This window comes from Xyrauchen texanus, chromosome 30 (genome assembly GCF_025860055.1).
Source record: "Xyrauchen texanus isolate HMW12.3.18 chromosome 30, RBS_HiC_50CHRs, whole genome shotgun sequence".
In the NCBI taxonomy this organism is placed as follows: domain Eukaryota; kingdom Metazoa; phylum Chordata; class Actinopteri; order Cypriniformes; family Catostomidae; genus Xyrauchen; species Xyrauchen texanus.
The window spans coordinates 37,228,483-37,247,284 of NC_068305.1; the positions used below are offsets into that span (position 1 = coordinate 37,228,483).

The following is an 18,802-nucleotide window of genomic DNA, read 5'->3' on the forward strand; positions in this document are numbered from 1 at the left end:
AGAGAGAAAAAAACGGCATTATTGGCTTTTCTTGTGGCTGGAACAGTACGTTAAACACCGTGGCGTAACCCTGAAGCTTAAGTATATACACCAGCTTTGTTCGTAGAGGGTGCGTTTGTTGTCCCAAGAGAAAAAAGGTTGACTTCTTTCAAAGTATAAACCAGGCTTTAGTGTTAATCTTTCACATAAACATGTCAGATAATAAAAGGAAGCTCATTGTTTTGTTTTTTTTGTTCAGTACCTCAGGCTGCTGTCGCAGATTTTTTTATTTGAACCACTATGTGGCATAGTCAACAACTGTAGCTTCAGGGTCAGATGATCACATTAAGCCTACCACAGTTTGCACAATATTGTTTTGAAAACAAAAAAGCAGAACTTCCTTTTTAAAATGTAAAACTTCTCAATGAGAACTTTCTTTCTCCAGAAAAACAAAGACTGAGCAGACAGTACAGTATGGGTTAGTTGCATTAAAGCTGACATGTGTAATTCTTTTTATTTCTACATTTTAAATATTCTTTCTCATATCCTAAGTCAATATGCAGAGTCAACAATAAGTAAGCCATTTGTAGGTTGATTGTAGCACTGTGGCTCTGTGGTGCTATCAAAACATTTCTCTGTTTGTTTGAGCATCCCAACACAGCCATATTTGCTCAACCAATAGTGTAAGTTTGGGGCAGGAAGCTCTGTTTGCACAACCAATGTAAGGTGGGGGAGGGGAGCATTTTCTGGAATCTGTTTGAAAACAGTGATAAGCTCCGACTGGCGATGCTAGTGCTGAAGAAATGCCACAAATCAGCTTAACTGCATAACTGTTTATTTGATAACTAGTTTGACTGAACTCCATCTGTTTTTGTGTGTATCGATGAAACAATCCAAAGTTACAGATGTAATAAGATGCTTTCTGTTCCCTATAACTAAGGGGGGTGAGCAAAGACTTTATGGTTCACAGGAGAGTCCAAGATATACACAGATCAGCCACATCATTAAAACCACCTGCCTAAAATCATGTTGGTCCCACTCGTGCAATCAAAACAGCTCTGACCCGTCTAGGCATGGACTCCACAAGACCTCCTGAAGGTGTCCTGTGGTATCTGGCACCGAGATATTAGCAGCAGATCCTTTAAGTCCAGTAAGTTGCGAATTGGAGCTCCATGGATTGGACTTGTTGGTCCAGCACCCTGTCATTGGTTCACCGGTTATCCTTCCTTGGACCACTTTTGGTAGGTAGTAACCACTGCATACCGGGAACACCCCACAAGACCTGCCGTTTGGAGATGCTCTGACAAGGGCCAAATTGTGATTGCTAGATGACTGGGTCAGAGTCATTCAGATCCTTACGCTTGCCCATTTTTCCTGCTTCCAACACATGAAATTCAAGAACTGACTGTTCACTTGCTGCCTAATATATCCCACCCCTTGACAGGTGCCATTGTAATGAGATAATCAATGTTATTCACTTCACCTGTCAGTGGTTTTAATGTTGTGGGTGATCAGTGTAGATGTTTTGGCTTTTCTGCATTGCATAATGTCCTATTAAGGCAACGTGTGTGTGCGCGTGTGTGTGTGTGTTGGTAAACGTTTTTGCTCAGCTTGCACAGAGGCTGTTCACTTAGCATGCTTCTCTCAACGTGATACTGATAATGGTTAGTGACTCTCGGCATCTTTACCAGGTTTCAGCAGTGTTTTCTGCCATTTTCCCATCAATCCCATGTGTTTTCTGTAAAATCGATCGCTGAGCCATTATATAAATTACTTATTTTCCCATGCAGGTCTTTCATTATGGTATGAGCTGTCTCTGATAACCCCGCCCCTAAACATCAGTTAATGACAAACCCGGCTGTGACTGGTCGCTTTACAGGTTTTTGGAGTGCCTATAACTCAAAGTATTGAAGAGATGGTAACACTACTTCTACTTTATTAATCTTAATGAGGATGAATCTCAGTTGCCTCCACGTCTGAGACGTCAATCCGCGCAGCTTATCACTTAGCATGTTGAGCGCGTTACCGCGGAGACGTAGCGCGTGTGGAGGCCCACGCTATTCTCCAAGGCATCCATACACAACTCACCATGCACCCCACCGAAAGCAAGAACCACACATTGTAGTGACCATGAGGAGGTTACCCCATGTGACTATACCCTCCCTAGCAACCATTTAGTTGCTTGGGAGACCTGGCTGGAGTCACTTAGCATTCCCTGGGCTTGAACTCGCGACTAAAGGGATGGTAGTCCGTGTCAATACTCGCTGAGCTACTCAGGCCCCTGTACTGATTTTCTTATTCATTTTCTGTCCTAAAAGACTGTAAATCATATAGTTTGAGTATCTGAAATTTGGTTCATGTGACATGGAATTACCCTGTTGGCATTATATTGGTCTTCTGCTGCCCTTCCTGGCAATCATCCATTGAATAGCCCTTATGGCCAAGCACTAATTTTGATTCCTGCTAGCTGGTAACTATATCCTCCTTATGTTGATCAGTTTTTAATCCATCTAAATATTGTTAATTATTTCAGATATCATGGTGGGAATGGGTTACTCTCGGGAAGAGATCCACGAATCTCTAACCAGGATGAAGTATGACGAAATTACCGCTACCTACCTGCTGTTGGGAAGGAAGTCCACAGAGGTGAGGCTTTTCAGGGAGAGCATGTCTGAAATGGATACGTTTGCAGGGTGATCTGACATTTAGTATCAACATTAGACAGTACCCTATACCCTTCACAGACCCTCCGATGTAAATTGCCCACGTAAATGGCAAGTCTGGCTGGCTTTCACAAAGTTCAAGTTGGTCAAGGTGCGCAGGTTTTTATCAGACAACCGGGAAAGTAAGTTGTGTTTGCAATGTGCCAGGCTGCTTCAAGTTCTCATATAAGATAACATTTTTAACTTTGTTTTTTACAGTTAGAGGTGAGTGATTCCAGCTCCAACAGTAACTTGTCTTTAGCCAAGGCCAGACCCAGCTGTGAAAACAATAACGGCCAGTCTCCATCTCACCTCAAAGTTCAAAAGAGCACCTCCTCCAATCAGAAACAGCGGCGTTATAGTGACCAGGGTAAGTACCCTTTTTTTTTTTTGAGGACCGACAGCCTCATACACTATTCACATTCATTGTATGCAACAAGGATTAGCATAAATTTTTGTGTTCCACGGAAGAGTATAATGGAATGGAAAAGTTCCTTTCTGACACTGCTAGGCCTTGAGGCCTTACCGATATCTATTCTTTCCTACTTTATTTCTTAATTTACAGCTGGACCAGCCATTCCCTCAGTGGGCTACCCCAAGAGAAGTCAGACAACTTCTGCAGAGAGTGACCATAAAGAGGAGGGTACTGCACAGGCACGAAAGTCCAGCACATCGGGAAGCCGTGGAATGGCCCCGCCGAGCCCGATGCTAGGCAACGCAAACAACCCAAACAAGGCTGACATTCCTGACCGCAAAAAGAGCACCGGTGTCCCTGGGGTACGTAAGCCCAGATGGAAACAAGAATTGTGATGTATAAAGGCTTTTATAATGTTTAAAATCTTCACATTTAAACTGTGTCCTTCTGCCGGGAAAAGGTCATACACGGTTTAAGCGTGCAACCGCCTTTATCGCTGTTTTGTCAGCTTATTCAATGTACACATGTCTGTTTATATTTTCAGTCAAGAATGGAGAAAATCTAATCTTTTAAAATGGTTTGTTAATTCATATTTATTGTCTGCTTTTGTTTCAAAATCCAGTTTATTAAACAATGGACAAAACTCACAAAACAATGGTGGAATCTGTATTTCCACAGAGCAATTCTGTGTCAAGCGGTATGACCAGAAGAAACACGTATGTTTGTAGCGAGAGGAACGCCACGGACCGCAACTCTGTCGTCCAGAACGGCAAAGAGAACAGGTGAGCCCTGAGAACTTCCCTTTCTCAGGTCAAAGGTTGTGACTCCCTCCATCACCAAACCCACTGTTGGACTGTTTTATATGCATTAATAAACATTACATATAATAAGCAGAATAATTTGACAAAGGTTGTTTTTTAATGACCGTTCACTTCCAGAATTTGACCAGCAAACTGAAATACTCCGCATCAATCATAATGGTGGTAAACACTAAGTGGGAGGGACTTATTTCAGCCCATGTAATTGTTTTTGTCATGTAAATTTGGTTTAAAAGTTAATGATTAGGTTGATGTATGCATCGACTGGAGGAAGATCTGTTGAACTAGAGATTGAAAAAACGACACCTTCAGGTATAACAAGACATGATCTGAACAAGCATTCTGAATTCATTTGGATTTTCGCATTACTTTTGAGTTCAGGACCTTCATCCTCATAGAGGGCCCTGTCCTGCTGACTCGTGTCGATTACATCTCACACAAAAGATGGGCATCCCTGCTGTGCCAGTCTGCCATGCTTAACCTCTTAGTTTGCTGACCACAAAGGACACGAGTGAGGCCAGGATCTGAATTCTGTATTAACTATGTGCAAAACTGCATTTCAGTCATGACAACTCTCTGAAAAATTAAGCATGATAATGCAGGTGTGGCATATTGATAGGATATTGCTTAACATACTAGATCTGCTATGCTGCTGCTTCTGGAGACCAAGTATGGAGACTTGCTAGTGCTAGAACAAACACAGACATGCTGAGCTAAGCATGTATGACATGTTGCTGCACAATTAGACATAAATACAGTTCCCATGTTGCAGATCTAGACAAGTGGCACTGGAGAGGAGGGTTTCAGAGAAAACTCTCGTAGCTCGCGGCAGTGAAACCGGCTTACCTGCAAACTGAGCAAATTTAAATCTTAGGCAAAGGGAAAGTATGTTAAGGCATACTTAAGTTTATTGGCTACCCGATTACATGTCAAAGGACCTATCAGCTTACACCATGTGAGCCGATTGGCTTGACATGTCATATGTGAGCAAGCTGATTGGCTAACACAAGGGTTCCCAAACTTTTTTTTGTCACCTAAATTAATTTCATTAAGTAAACTGATATTTAAGTGTTAACCTATCATAATATAATACATTTTAAATCTTTGCACTTTATTTTTCTACAATCACAGTTTCTTTTCAGGACTATAGTGCAAACATTGTCAGGTTAATGAAGGTTAGGCTACTTTTAAAACCTGATTGCATTGCTGATAATTTACTTATGTTATGTCATAGCTTTGTATAGAGAGTAGCGCTTAATTTACTTTTGCATTAAAAAGTGCCATTTTCTCACCATCAGTCAGTTGCGTGACAGTGCGCACTTTCTGTCTCGCATATGCAGCGCATGGGGAGATAGTGTGTACTCTCCACGTTCTTAACTATCTGCAAAAACTTTTGTTCACATGCACACGCTCTCATACCATCAATGGTAAGAAAGTACACAAGGTTGGTTAAAAGAAGAATTGACGTGCTTGGTTTAAGTTGTGTTCATTCTAGTTTTTTAATTGCCAAATAACGGACAACATTTTGAATCATCCGTCAATGTTTTTAAAAATTGGTAAATGTTGCAAATATTTTCGTATGCAACCTTTACACTCTCAGGAACCCTCTGGAGTTCCCTCAAAAACTCCCAGGGGTTCGCAAACCCCCATTTGGGAAACCCTGGGCTAACAGATAACAAGTTCAAAGAATCTATCAGCTTGTGCCGTGTAGACTTTCATGCCTGAAATAGACTGGTCTGTGGGTTAGCTGCATTTGTCGACTGGTCGGTCTTAAAGACGCTCTGTATAATTAGGTTTATTTAGGATTCACCTGATCTGATCTAATGTATTTCTCAGGTATTGTTTACATAAGGTGCATTTTATGATGAAGAAAAAATAAACTGAACATAAAGGAATGGGCAAGAATGTAGGGGGTCGCGAGACCAGTTTATAATAGTTGGACCATTTTTTTGACAAACTGTTCCGAGACAGTTTTATCATGCAAACTGTCTAACAGCTAAAAGCATGGCATGCTATTTAAAGCACTGCCGAATGAATTTTATTCATTGTATTGAGATGTAGGCCTTAAAATATAAAAACTGAAGAAAATAAATAGTAAATAATCTAGATAAACTAGTCGAACTCACTAATCGGCTGGTCGGTTGTTGGCTGAATAGTCGACCATGGTGGCACATCGATATCTCGTATTACTCTCTCTCTCTCCCTCCTTTGCTTTTTCTCTGCTCATGATTTAAATCTTATTTACTCTGCTTTGTTCATATGAACAAACTATGACTGATCCATCCAACTGCTGTTTATTTGCCCACCTGCCATTGACCAGCCTGAGTGAAATGTCAGGATGTGTCAGCACAAGTCTGACGGCGAACGCGGTGACTCTTGCTGCCTCGTCAGCCTCGGTCCGTCTGCGCCACCAAAAAGCCACCTCCCTCTCTCCATCTGGACACACCTGCTGCGCCACCCTGCTGCCCACCAATGGTGCCACTGACCTCTTCAGGCCCAAGTAAAAATGAGTTTAGCGTCTGTCTCTAGTGTCTCTCCTTGCTCAACTTCAATTTAACATCCTTTGACCTGTCTGCGTCTTTGATTTCATGCCCCCTTTGTCTCATCCCAAGGGCCCCTCCCACATCCCTCTAGTGTCTCAACCAATTTAGGAATGACCTGTTGATGTTTGTTTATGGATTTTCTGCATCTTCCCACTCAAACCGTTAATACTTCTTGTGTCTAAATCCACTAATATAGGAAATTAACTCTATTAACCTTGTCAAAGCACTAGCTGCAGGACTCATTTTACAGTTGAAATGTTTAATGGCTACAATAATTGTCTTCACACAGATTAAGGATTTATTTAAAAATGAGGTCAATCACTGGTTTTATAAATATACTGTAGATGTTGGTATCAATTTTAAGTTCCCATCATACCAAGGTGTGGACCATCAAGTGCTTAATTGAATGATTTAAAGGTTGACTGTTGCAAAGAAAGATGAGGGGAGTCTTTGTGTATTTAAACTGAATGAGAACTATAATGGTAAATGGCTTGATAGTATGTGAACAAATCCTGAGCACCCTTAGAATCTTGAATGGTTTAAGATGTACTGTACCTAGTGAAAGACTCATTTATTGTCACATTTTTCTGACTATAAACCATTAGCATTCTGCACGTAACCACTGACCCAATTTCTATATAGTTTTTTTCTTTTTGACTTTCTTTTTGAATCTCCCCCCTCTTTCACTCTTCAGTACGAACACGGCTCCAACAAGTCAGCAGAACCCTGGTTCCTCCACCCACAGCATTAGTAGCGCAACTCCCACGGATCGCCTGCGTTTCCCACGAGGCACGCTTAGCCGCAGCACTTTCCATGGAGGCCAGCTGAGGGATCGACGCACAGCCACTTATAACGGACCCCCTGCCTCTCCCACCTTATCTCATGATGCTACGCCTCTCTCGCAGTCCCGAAGCCGTGGATCCACAAACCTCTTCACAAAACTCACGTCCAAGCTAACACGGAGGTAAACAAACACTCCACACTCTCAGAAAACAACAGAAACTTACACATCAGAAAGTCCCTCTGAGTAATTATCCTCACAAAGTCCTCAATTGTCAGTAGAATAAGAATAAGGCAAGATGAACGAAGTCGTATTTCAAAATGTAACAAAAGGACGTTAGAACCAGTAGCAGTCGATACTGTCTCCAACTTATGATGTACAGAGTGGTAAATTGTCCCCTTTATGCCCTGCTTACAACACATTTGCCACTTGATACCCCCCTTTCAAAGAATTGAAAGGTTTTTTTTTTTTTTTTGTGTTAACATGGCCAGCAAATTGTTGAGGATTGTAAAGATTTTGTTAGTTTGTTTACCTTCTCTTATGGTCTTTAAGATCAGTGCTGTGATTTTTGCAAGTGATCAATTTTCATGACAAGGTGAATGTCACAATAACATGTCCAGGTCACATTTCTGCCCAAAATTTTAAAACAAAACATAAGAAATCATATTTTGCTTAGATGAAGTCTGTCTTTTAACCATTAAGATTGTTTTGCATTTGACAAATGTAATTAAATTTCTTTTTTTTTTTTTTTTTTATGACAATTTTAAGACATTTCCTCAAATTCTCATGCCTGTAATGCATCCGGACATTTTAATATATATTCTTTTCATATTATTATTTTTAATGGTGCTTGTCATTACTGTAAAACATTCTTTTTTACTGTATGACAGTAAAAAAAATACTGCAAGACGGGCTGGTTTGAGTATTTCTGTAACTGCTGATCTCCTGGGATTTTCACACACAACAGTCTCCAGAATTAACTTCGAATGGTGCCAAAAACAAAAAGCATCCATTGAGCGTCAGTTCTGTGGATGGAAATACCTTGTTGATGAGAGGTCAACAGAGAATGCTCAACATGCTCGAACGGACAAAATCTACGGTAACTCAGATAACCACTCTGTACAATTGTGGTGAGAAGAATATCATCTCAGAATGCTGCTCTGAAATGCGGGTTGGATCCGTTTTGGTGGCACGAATGGGACCTACACAATATTAGACATGGTGTGTGTGAGTGTGAGTGTGAGTGTGAGTGTGTGTGTGTGTGTGTTTGTGTGTGTGTGAGCGTGTATTTATCACTTTGTGGGGACCAAATGTCCCCATAAGGATAGTAAAACCCGAAATTTTTGACCTTGTGGGGACATTTTGTCGGTCCCCATGAGGAAAACGGCTTATAAATCATACTAAATTGTTTTTTGAAAATGTAAAAATGCAGAATGTTTTCTGTGAGGGTTAGGTTTAGGGGATAGAATATAAAGTTTGTACAGTATAAAAACCATTATGTCTATGGAAAGTCCCCATAAAACGTGTGTGTGTGTGTGTGTGTGTGTGTGTGTGTGTGTGTGTGTGTGTGTGTGTGTGTGTGTGTGTGTGTGTGTGTGTGTGTGTGTGTGTGTGTGTGTGTGTGTGTGAAACTACCATTCAAAAGTTTGGGGTCACTTGCCTGACATGTTTCTCTTGATCTGAAGGCGTATGCTTAAATGTTTGAAATTTGTTTTGTAGACACAAATATATTTTTAAATTATTTAATTACAAAACTAACATTTAAAAAAAAAATAAACTGTTTTTGAAATTGACGACTTGGTCCGAATAATTAAGAAAAGCAGCCACTAAGTGCCTAACATAGAGATGGGAACTACTTCAATACTGTATAAAAAGCATCCCAGGGTGATACCTCAAGAAGTTGATTTGAGAACATTTCTGCAAATTGTGGCCACATTGAAGATGCTAAAATATAAAATAGTTTAGATTTACTTTGGATTTTTTGTCACAACATAATTCCCATATTTCCATTTCTATTATTCCATAGTTGTGATGACTTTACTATTATTCTAAAATGTGAAAAATGTACATATAAAATAAAGAATGAGTCAGTGACCTTAAACTTTTGAATGGTTATGTATGTGTATGTATATATAAGTGAAAAGACGTGATAAACAAGATGGTGTGTGTCGCTAGTGTAAATTGTTACCCAGTTTGTTTGTTTTTATGTTCTTAATATTTCTTTTAATTCTGAATGTATCAGTGATACTAGTGTACAATCGTCAAACCCTTCTCAATATTCAATTTACTACTGATGAGCTCTTCAAACAGGATCAGAGAGGACCATACTTTGACCCCCCCCTCCCTTTTTGGCAAATATACCTGCTTGTTTGCATCAGTTGCCATGTTCTCTACCTGGGAGGAAGTGTTGCAGAAGATGAGGAAAGCGAAGTGGCATAGCCATCATGCTAAATTCTCGCTTGACGTCTCAAACTGCAAACACTTCGTCTCATGGCGTTCCTTAGAAGTACCATACAAGTGGATCTCACCTCTCACGGCTTGGATTTTTTGTTTGTAATGGACGCTCATTTAACCTCTAGGGATTTAAGCCCTTTTTCTGAACCTGTACCATCTGGATGCAAGTTTATTTTAATTCCCCACAAACCTCAGGTCAAGGGGGAGGACTATCAATTTTTATAAATAGTTTCTGCTGCCGGATTTTAATGATGGATGCCTATTCAAGTTTTGATCTTCAGCGTTTTCAACTGGAACTGATCGCAGTGGTGTATCAACCACTAAAATACTTTTATTTAACTGACTTTTTTTACCCAAGTTTGATAGATTTTTAATTCTTGGGGATTTTAATATACATGTCTGCTGTACATCAAATTCACAGGCTTAAGAATTTATCAGCCTTATTGATTCATTTGTACTTGTTCAACTGGTTAAAGGCCCCAATCATATACAGGGACACATACTTCATCTTGTTTTGTCGCATGGCTTGTCTGTCTGTTATGTCGAAATCTGTGATATTACTTTCTCTGATCATATGCCAATCAAGGTTACTGTTTCACATACACATCAGATTGCCAAAACTCACACTCCTGTTCATTGGACTTGCATGATAAGATCAACGACTAGTGGCGATTTTACAGCAGCATTTGAAGAGGTTTCTCAATCTCTTGAATACTTGTATCAGGATCTGAGTACAGAGGAGTACCTTCCCATGTTTAAATCAATTTGCACTGAGACCTCTGAAGGCTAAACATCCTAAAACCAAATCTGAGCCCTGGCTAAATGATACCACTCAGGCACTTAGTCAGGATTGCAGAAGAACTGAAAGAAAATGGAAAAACAATAAGCTTCAGGTGTCATATGAAATATTAAGGGATGCCTTAATATACAGCTCTCTGAAATGGTCTCGATTTCAGAGAGCTGTCAGAGCAGCCAAGTCTAAATATCTCTCTGCTATCATTGAAAATAATTGTTATAGACCCAAAACTCTTTTTAATACTTCAAAATCTGTTATAAATCCCCTTGTTAGTGTTTTTCCTGTTGTGTCTACATCTCTCTGTGTAAGTGTTCTTAGATTCTTTGCTCAAAAGATAGCAGATATTAGATCACAGATCATATTTTCTGCTCATGGTCTGTCTGTCCCGACTATGTGCACTTGTGTGTTAAGCCAGTTTGACCCTATTTCACTTTCTTCCTTACAAGAATTCGTTGGTCAGTTAAAGCTTACTGTTTCTCCCCTTGATGTTATTCCCACATGTCATCTTAGAAATGTTTTTAACATTATTGGGCCCAGTATCTCGTCACTTATCAACAAGTGCATTGTGACAGGAAATATACCAGATTACCTGAAACATGCAACTATACAACCTCTTCTCAAAAGGCCTAATCTAGACTACAGTTATGTCTCATTTTAGACCTATTTCAAATCTCCCTTTTATTTTACAGATTATAGAGATTGTTGTCCTTTGTCAACTGCAGAGTTTTTGCAGAGACTTTCAGCCGGGTCTCGTCTTGAGCAACGTGGGCATCCAAGGAAATGCCCTCACCTGAGTCAAATCTTACTTGAAAGTTTTTCATCTTCTAAAGCTCATCTTACTTGTGGGGTTCCTCAAGGATCCATTCTAGCTCCTGTTTTGTTTTCCATGCATATGCTTCCTTTTAGGTTCTATTTTTAAGAAACATAGTATACCCTTTCATTGTTATGTGGACAACACCCAAATCTATTTGCCCTTGAAAAAAGATAAGTGTGGCTTTGAACCCTTACTGGCCTGTTTATCTGATCTATAATCTTTGGATGTCTTTACATTTCTTAAACCAGACTGAGACAAAGACTGAGATTATTGTGTTTGGCCCTTCTGAGGCCTCTGGTATACCTAATCTTCATTTTGGCCTCCTTATGTTAAACCATCGGTGAAAAACTTGGGTGTTTTATTTGATAGTGCCTTAAGCTTGATAAACAAATCAATTCTGTAGTCAAATCTAACTTCCATTTAATGAGTTTTGCCTTAAGTCAAGTCTTCTCTATCCTTCAAGGACTTTGAAAGGGTGATTTTTAGACTTGACTATTGTAATTCTCTCTATATAGGAATAAGCCAATCATCTCTTGCATGATTGCAAATGGTTCAAAATGCTGCTGCCAGGCTTTTTGACAGGTGTATGCACACGCGAACGTATAACTGCTGTTTAGTCTCCCTGCACTGGTGGCCGATTCATTACAGAATTGAATTCAAATTATTACTATTTGTTTTAAGTCCTTAAATGGATTAGCGTCGTCCTATCTCTCTGATCTATTGTCTATTCACCAGCCTGGGATATCACTCGGGTCCTCCAATCAGAGGGTTTTGAGTGTCCCCAGGTCTAAATTGAAATTGAGAGGTGACCAAGCCTTTGCGGTAGTAGCTCCTAAGCTTTGGAACTGCCTACCAGTACATGAATTTAAATCAAAGTTAAAAACTTTCACTAGTTTTAATCCATTTCATATGTATTATGATGTGTAATGCACTTTATTTCTGAACAGTTTTTTTTTTTTTAATACATTGTGTATCTCTGTGTGTACTGATGAATTATGATTATGTTTTTATATTTCAAATAACTTCTATTGCAATGATTGTACTGCACTTTGGTCAACTGTCATTGTTTTATCTGTGCTATATAAATAAATTGACATGTCATTGTTAATTCATGGTAGTTTATAATGCATTAACTTATGTTAACAAACTATTTTAATTGTTAGTATATGTTGAAATTTACATAAAGGTTAATAAGTACTGTAAAAGTATTCATGGTTAGTTCATGTTAACTAATGTAGTTAACTGATGTTAACAAATGGAACTGATTTGTTAAGTGTTAGCTATTATATATTATATTACACAAGTATGTGTTCAGTAACTGTTATGACAATGTCAGAATGCAAAATCTTAATGGTCCTTGAAATATAGACTTAAGAGACATATATATATATATATGAAATATCGATGTTCACATGGATTTATGTCTTTGTAGAACTTGGAATTACAAGTTGTAAGCTCTCTCAGTTCTGACTTGACAGTTGTCATTTTTAAAATCTGCCTCAACAGTTAAAGGTAGTAGTGTAAAAAACTAAATTAAAATAGTTTAGCATGCTATTGTTACCTGGAGTGCTGTGTTATTAGCAAAACAATCTATTTTGGCATTATGAGTGTTTCCAAAAAACGACTAACTTTCTCCAAATACAATCTCTGAGTTACCATCTAGCAATTCTGACACAATGCCAACAAAGCACATGACATGTTTTTGACAAGATTTGTGACATTCCCCCATGATAACTTCATCAGTGGTGTCAAAATTCTCCCATATGCCCTCAAGAGATGATGCATCTACTCTAGATGTTGACTGATGTCTCTGTTTTCTGTTTTTTATTTTGTAGAAACATGTCATTCAGGTTTACCAAAAGGTAGGACTCACAATTGGCTCTGTGTGCAGTTTGAACGTGACCTGTAAAATGAAATGTAACTCTTAACCCTAGTGTGAAGATGTTTTCAATTAATTGCTTGTCACTCACCTTTGACACGGTCTTATTCGGAGTGTGACGGAGCATGCCTGAGACTTCTGCTGTTTTCTGATGAACAGAACCAGACAGACTTTACTAATCATACATGCATGACTGTTCACAGGTTACAACTGAGCACAATAGTAGATTGATTAATGTTCTTACATTTTCAAACATTAGAGATTTTTCCATTCAAAACATTCATGTGAAAGCATTTCCTTGTGACCCCCTCCAGACATTTCTGACATCCCCCTCCGGGTCTGATGTAGAGCCAACCACTTTTTTTTTTTTCTTTGTCAAATTTATCTCATGACAGTTATGCTCTCTACAATTACTTTCCCTCCAAATTCTCATTACCGTAACAAATCTGGACATTTTACTTTTGAAGGTTTATTTTTTTTATGAATTTAATCAGCATAAAGGCAGTACGACAAATACTATAGTAATGTACAAACAATTTACAAATTAAATGATATATAATAGTTTTCCATTAGAGCAATGAGACTTGCGTTATGATAATTAGAATTGGGGGAAAATATGTTTAATTGACATGAAAATGTCACAGTGAAAAAAAAAAACCCTAATAATAAAATATCTCAACTTTATACGAAATATAATTTCTTATTTCATTATATGGATTTTGATGTATGACCTGGATATGTACTTGACAGTTTCCATTATTGTAACGTAAACGTATACTCCATTTATATCACAACGAAATTCATCTTGAACTGTTAATCTGTTCTGACGATACGGAAATAAATGCATAAGTGCGCCTCCTGCGATAAGTTAACAGACTTGCTTTTGGTTGTGTAATTCAGGCCACCCTACTGGGCTCTTAATTTAGCTGCTGACAGATGTGGTGATTGAGAGGGGTTCTTTACAACATTTCTGGAGTTAAGGTACCAAGATTGACTGTTGCGACAACCTCCCCTCCCCGTTTCAGACCTGCTGTTGCAGAATTCTCCTCTAGAGCTAGATTTTCTGATCACTGCTCCTAGACCTCCCCAGGCATATTATTCCTTCAGGTGGCCTCACAATCCCAGCGCTTTAATTCTTCTTGCCAGTGATAATATAACGTGATATGCAGTCTTTCAACTCATGTATTGACCAGCTAAAAAGATAAACCTTACTTTCACTTGGTATCGTCATTCATATGAATTACACTTGCACTGCACAATCAATGTTCAGCCACCTGGAAAAGTAGTCCCAAATCAAAAGGACATTTACAGAACTTTTACAGCTCCAATAACAAAGAGAATTCATGTCCTTAGTATGCAGCCATGACATTTTCTTGTGTATATTTGCAGCATAAAGTCAGTCTGTGAAATATGACCTCATGTAATATTGCTTACATGAGGGGGACAAAAGGGTCAGACTATCATTCTTGCATTGCAATTGTATTCTGTTGCAATTTCCCCAAATGTTACTGTTTATTTACTGGAAAAATAAATAAATAAATATATATATTTCTAGAATTTGGCACTTTGAAAGGGACCTTGATATAAATACATTTTCATTTGCATGGCCCAAAATTACTAATTGGTCCATATCTTGTAATCACAATGTCCAAAGTGCTCATAAATTGGTACACATTGATGCCAGGACAATGTGAGGATACATGTGAAATTAAATACATTTCTGATGCTAGGAGGCAGTATAATGTAAGAAATTCCTCAAAACTGTGCTCTGATCAAAGTTGAAAATTGCTCCAAAACAACTATCAACAGCTTTCAAATTTGGCTGTTTTGGTCATTTTTTCCATGCATGCGCTTGGACCCTGACAAGTGCCACTTGTGGCCATAATTAATATTTTTGTTCTATATTATCAACCGTTATTGTCATAAAATACATTTTTTTTCTTTTACAAATGTTTGTCCTTTTTTGCTGTTTAACTCTGTCTTGAGGGAGTGAGACTAAATCAGTTGTTAACTACATAGAATCTATATAAAACTGCAAGTTGAATCATACAGGCAGGATATCTGTGTAACCCTCTGGGGTCAATTCATAAGAATGAATTGCAGCCAGTAAAAGAGGTGGTTATTTGCATGCCCTGTCTATAATGGTTTAGCACCCGATTCCCTAAGACCCTGTTTACACCTGATATTAAGATGAGTCTTGGGTGAACCGATTACATGTGGTCAGGTGTGACACATCACTGTTAATACCTGGTTGCTTAAATGCATCTCCTTTTGACCACTTGTGTTCGGATTTGGAAGGGATGTCATGACGACATTAGTCACTATGTCAATGTTTTACTTCATGACATTAAAGCACAACAAAGTCAGAAAAGATGAAGAAAGCATGAAATAATTACGGTGCGCTATTCCAGATGCAGCTGAAATTTAATCTAAGCTAAAAAGCAACATTTTGAACAATTATCTATTATTTTAGTGGATTACTGGTATTAACCTGAGCTTTAGATATTCTTGCTTGTCATAAGTGTCCCTGCATGTTGAAATCAGACACACTGAAGATCTGTGAAGATTAAAAAAAAAAATAAAAAAAATAATGTAATTTTTTGTTTAGTGCAGAGGTTGATTGACAGGTGAGGGGTGTTGCTTGGCTGCTGCCAGAATGAGGACGGATTAGCATTTACACCTCAAAAATACACAATGTGGTCACATTGTTATTTGGTTTTTGTGATCTGATCACTCAACTTTTTAGACCCCGTTTAGACCTGTATTTAGCACTGACCACATATGATTGGATTTTATCACCTTTTTCTCCAAATTTGGAATGCCCATTTCCCACTACTTGGTTGGTCCTCGTGGTGGCACGGTTTCTCACCTTAATACGGTTGCTTCTGAGACAGTCAATCCGTGCATCTTATCACTTGGCTCTTTGTGCATGACACCGCCGCGACTCACAGCATGTGGAGGCTCATGCTATTCTCCGCGAACTTGCAATGTGCCCCATTGAGAGCCAGAACCGCTCATCGCCACCACGAGGACGTTACCCCATGTGACTCTACCCTCCCAAGCAACCGGCCAATTTGGTTGCTTATTAGACCTGGCTGAAGTCACTCAGCACGCCCTGGATTCAAACTCATGACTCCAGGTGTGGAAGTCAGCGTCAATACTTGCTGAGCTATCCAGGCCCCCCAAAAACACATCTTAATACTAGGTGTAAACGGGGTCTAATGAAATTATGCAGATCAGGCAATGGCGCAAACACACCCACAAAACCTTTCCTGAATGCAATTTGTATGCCCAAATCTGATCTTTCGGGCCATTTCTGAACGCTATATAGCCAAGGATGTAGGATACTTTGGCAGGACTGAACAGCATTATTCACTACTGTGATCCAGACGCCTGAATCATCTCATGCTGGATATATGCCAGTTTATAACACGCTTCATCATTTGATGAATTATTGCTAATATTATTGATAGAAAATGGAGGAAAAACATCTCTTTTAAATAAAATTCATTTAACCGCCTGCTTTCATCTGGTGGTAATAGCCAGCAATTTTTGTGATTGAAGCGCAATCTTATAATACAGCTAATTTACATAGAAAGGAGGCCCGTTTGCATGGAATGACAGTGACTTAATTTAAATACCCAAGATGCAGTGGCGCAACTGTTTAGTGAATTTTGCCCTCTTTCTCCTGTTGTATGATTTTATAATTTCACACATGTCAACTTTAAGTCCTTGTCCAGTATCCTTCTCTGTTTATGCAGGAAATTGTATATGGAGATATTTTCCTGGTGGCATCTGGTCCAACGTTGTCTTTGATATTGTCCTTCTCTCTTTCTTTTGTCTTATAATGTCTGAAAGTCTTATTTTGTCTTATTGCTCCTTCCTTTATTACAAGAGTCTCAGATTTTCTTGCTTCTAAACTGTCTTTTTTTCTTATCCTGGTTTTTAAAGAGTGCCGGCAGAATGTGATAGAAATGGGAGGTATGAGGACTCGAGGTGAGATGGGTCATCTGGTTTTACAAATTTGATTTTCCCCCTTTTTTTTTTTTTTTTTACACCCCTGCATTGCTGTTCATATGTCACCCACTTGTGATTTCTGCAGAGATGGATCAAATAAGTTGAACTGAGTCTTTAGTTCAGTTTATATCCAACACAAATACACAGACTTAACCATATAAATGCTCTACAAACATGTACATGGGCATCTTCCATAATTACCCAAAGGCTGAAATGCATGATTTAATTTGTTTTAGGGGAGTCTGAAATGGACCAATGATCTTGCGAATCCTTGCCTGTAATGTACTGTGATCTGTCTCAAAGTCAGTAATCTTTTGGTTACATTAGCAGTTAGCTCTGTCTTGTGGCAACAACAAGAAAGTGCAACATGATTTATGATTTAATTCTGTATTGAATCATGATTTAAGTTTTTAAGATCTAATGGGGATTCTTTCTCTTGATATTTTTACATTTTTATGCTTTCATTCTTGAGTTGCTTGGTGCACTGTTTTTGTATCTCTGCATGGTTATTTCTGTTCATTGCATGTCAAATGCACTCAAGTTGTTCCATGCATGATGTGCTGTAACTTAAAACTTTGAGAAATCATAGAGGACCTTGTTTTCGTCGTGCCATGAGTTTTAAAACCAGAAACATTCTACGCAAGTATTTCAATGCAAATCTTCTAGCTACGCAGACTCTAAATGTATCTGATCACAATGCAACCATAATAATGTTATGCAAGGATGTACTGCATTCTCAACGTGGGCGTTAGCGTAAAATTTCTTCTTATACAGTCAGTTTTCTCAATTATCATGGCCTAGCAGCAGTTTGAAGACAATCTTTAAGGTAGTTAAAGTTAGTTAAGTGGTCAACGTGTTTATAGCTAGCTACCTGTGTAATGACTCATCTGCTTAAGTGCCTCTTTCATTTTGAATATATCATTTAGTTATTTAGCAAGGACCACACCACACAGAGGTGCCAAACCAAGCAATTTGCTATTGGTCAGTGATACAAATTTGTGATAAAGTTCCCCAAAATGTAACCCCATTCAAAATACATGCTAGGTGCGAAATTTTACCATGCAAGGGTAATTGTGACTGAGCCCTTAGGCATGTGAAGGTATCAAGGTAACTCAATCACCTCCTTGAGGTTTGTTAACACAGTAACTCAAGAAATTGCATTATGTACTAAAGAACAGTGTGCTTACAATGCCATGGCCAGGCATTCTCGTCTGCTTTTACGTACTTCCATAATGTTTTTATGCCCTAAGGCCAAAAACACTTTATGTATGTGCACACAGATATTACATTACAAACCTGAGAACTCAAGGGGGCGATAGAGTTACAGTCTAAATTCTACGCTGTTAAACTGGATGTGTTATTCTTCTGGTATGTTGCTATAAATGCATTATATTGACTTTAACCTAACAATATTCTCGTCAATCTATTACTCCACCATGACAGTAGTTGACTTGAAAGAGAAACCCCACCATATAAGTGAGCAGTTCACACTAATAGTGCCCCTTGTGGCAAAGTTAAGAATGCAACCCGTACTTGCATTGGGTTATGAATTGCACTGACACATTTTGGAATGCATCAGTGCACGAAATCGACCTAGAAACATT

The 18,802-nt window shown here is 38.7% G+C and overlaps 1 protein-coding gene across 12 annotated transcripts in view; it reads left to right on the forward strand.

Moving 5' to 3' along the window:
* Positions 1 to 18,802, forward strand: part of LOC127623774 (MAP/microtubule affinity-regulating kinase 3) — a 74,001-nt gene that overhangs the window by 53,191 nt on the left and 2,008 nt on the right. For 2 of the 12 annotated variants that reach the window (XM_052098268.1, XM_052098269.1), the window contains exons 11-18: positions 2,513 to 2,625; positions 2,901 to 3,051; positions 3,247 to 3,458; positions 3,775 to 3,878; positions 6,235 to 6,414; positions 7,152 to 7,421; positions 13,138 to 13,164; positions 17,133 to 17,177. In XM_052098268.1, coding sequence (XP_051954228.1) covers positions 2,513 to 2,625; positions 2,901 to 3,051; positions 3,247 to 3,458; positions 3,775 to 3,878; positions 6,235 to 6,414; positions 7,152 to 7,421; positions 13,138 to 13,164; positions 17,133 to 17,177 — 1,102 coding nt within the window. The remainder of the gene's footprint in view (positions 1 to 2,512; positions 2,626 to 2,900; positions 3,052 to 3,246; positions 3,459 to 3,774; positions 3,879 to 6,234; positions 6,415 to 7,151; positions 7,422 to 13,137; positions 13,165 to 17,132; positions 17,178 to 18,802) is intronic. The other 10 variants (XM_052098272.1, XM_052098273.1, XM_052098271.1 and 7 more) reach the window with 6 other exon arrangements.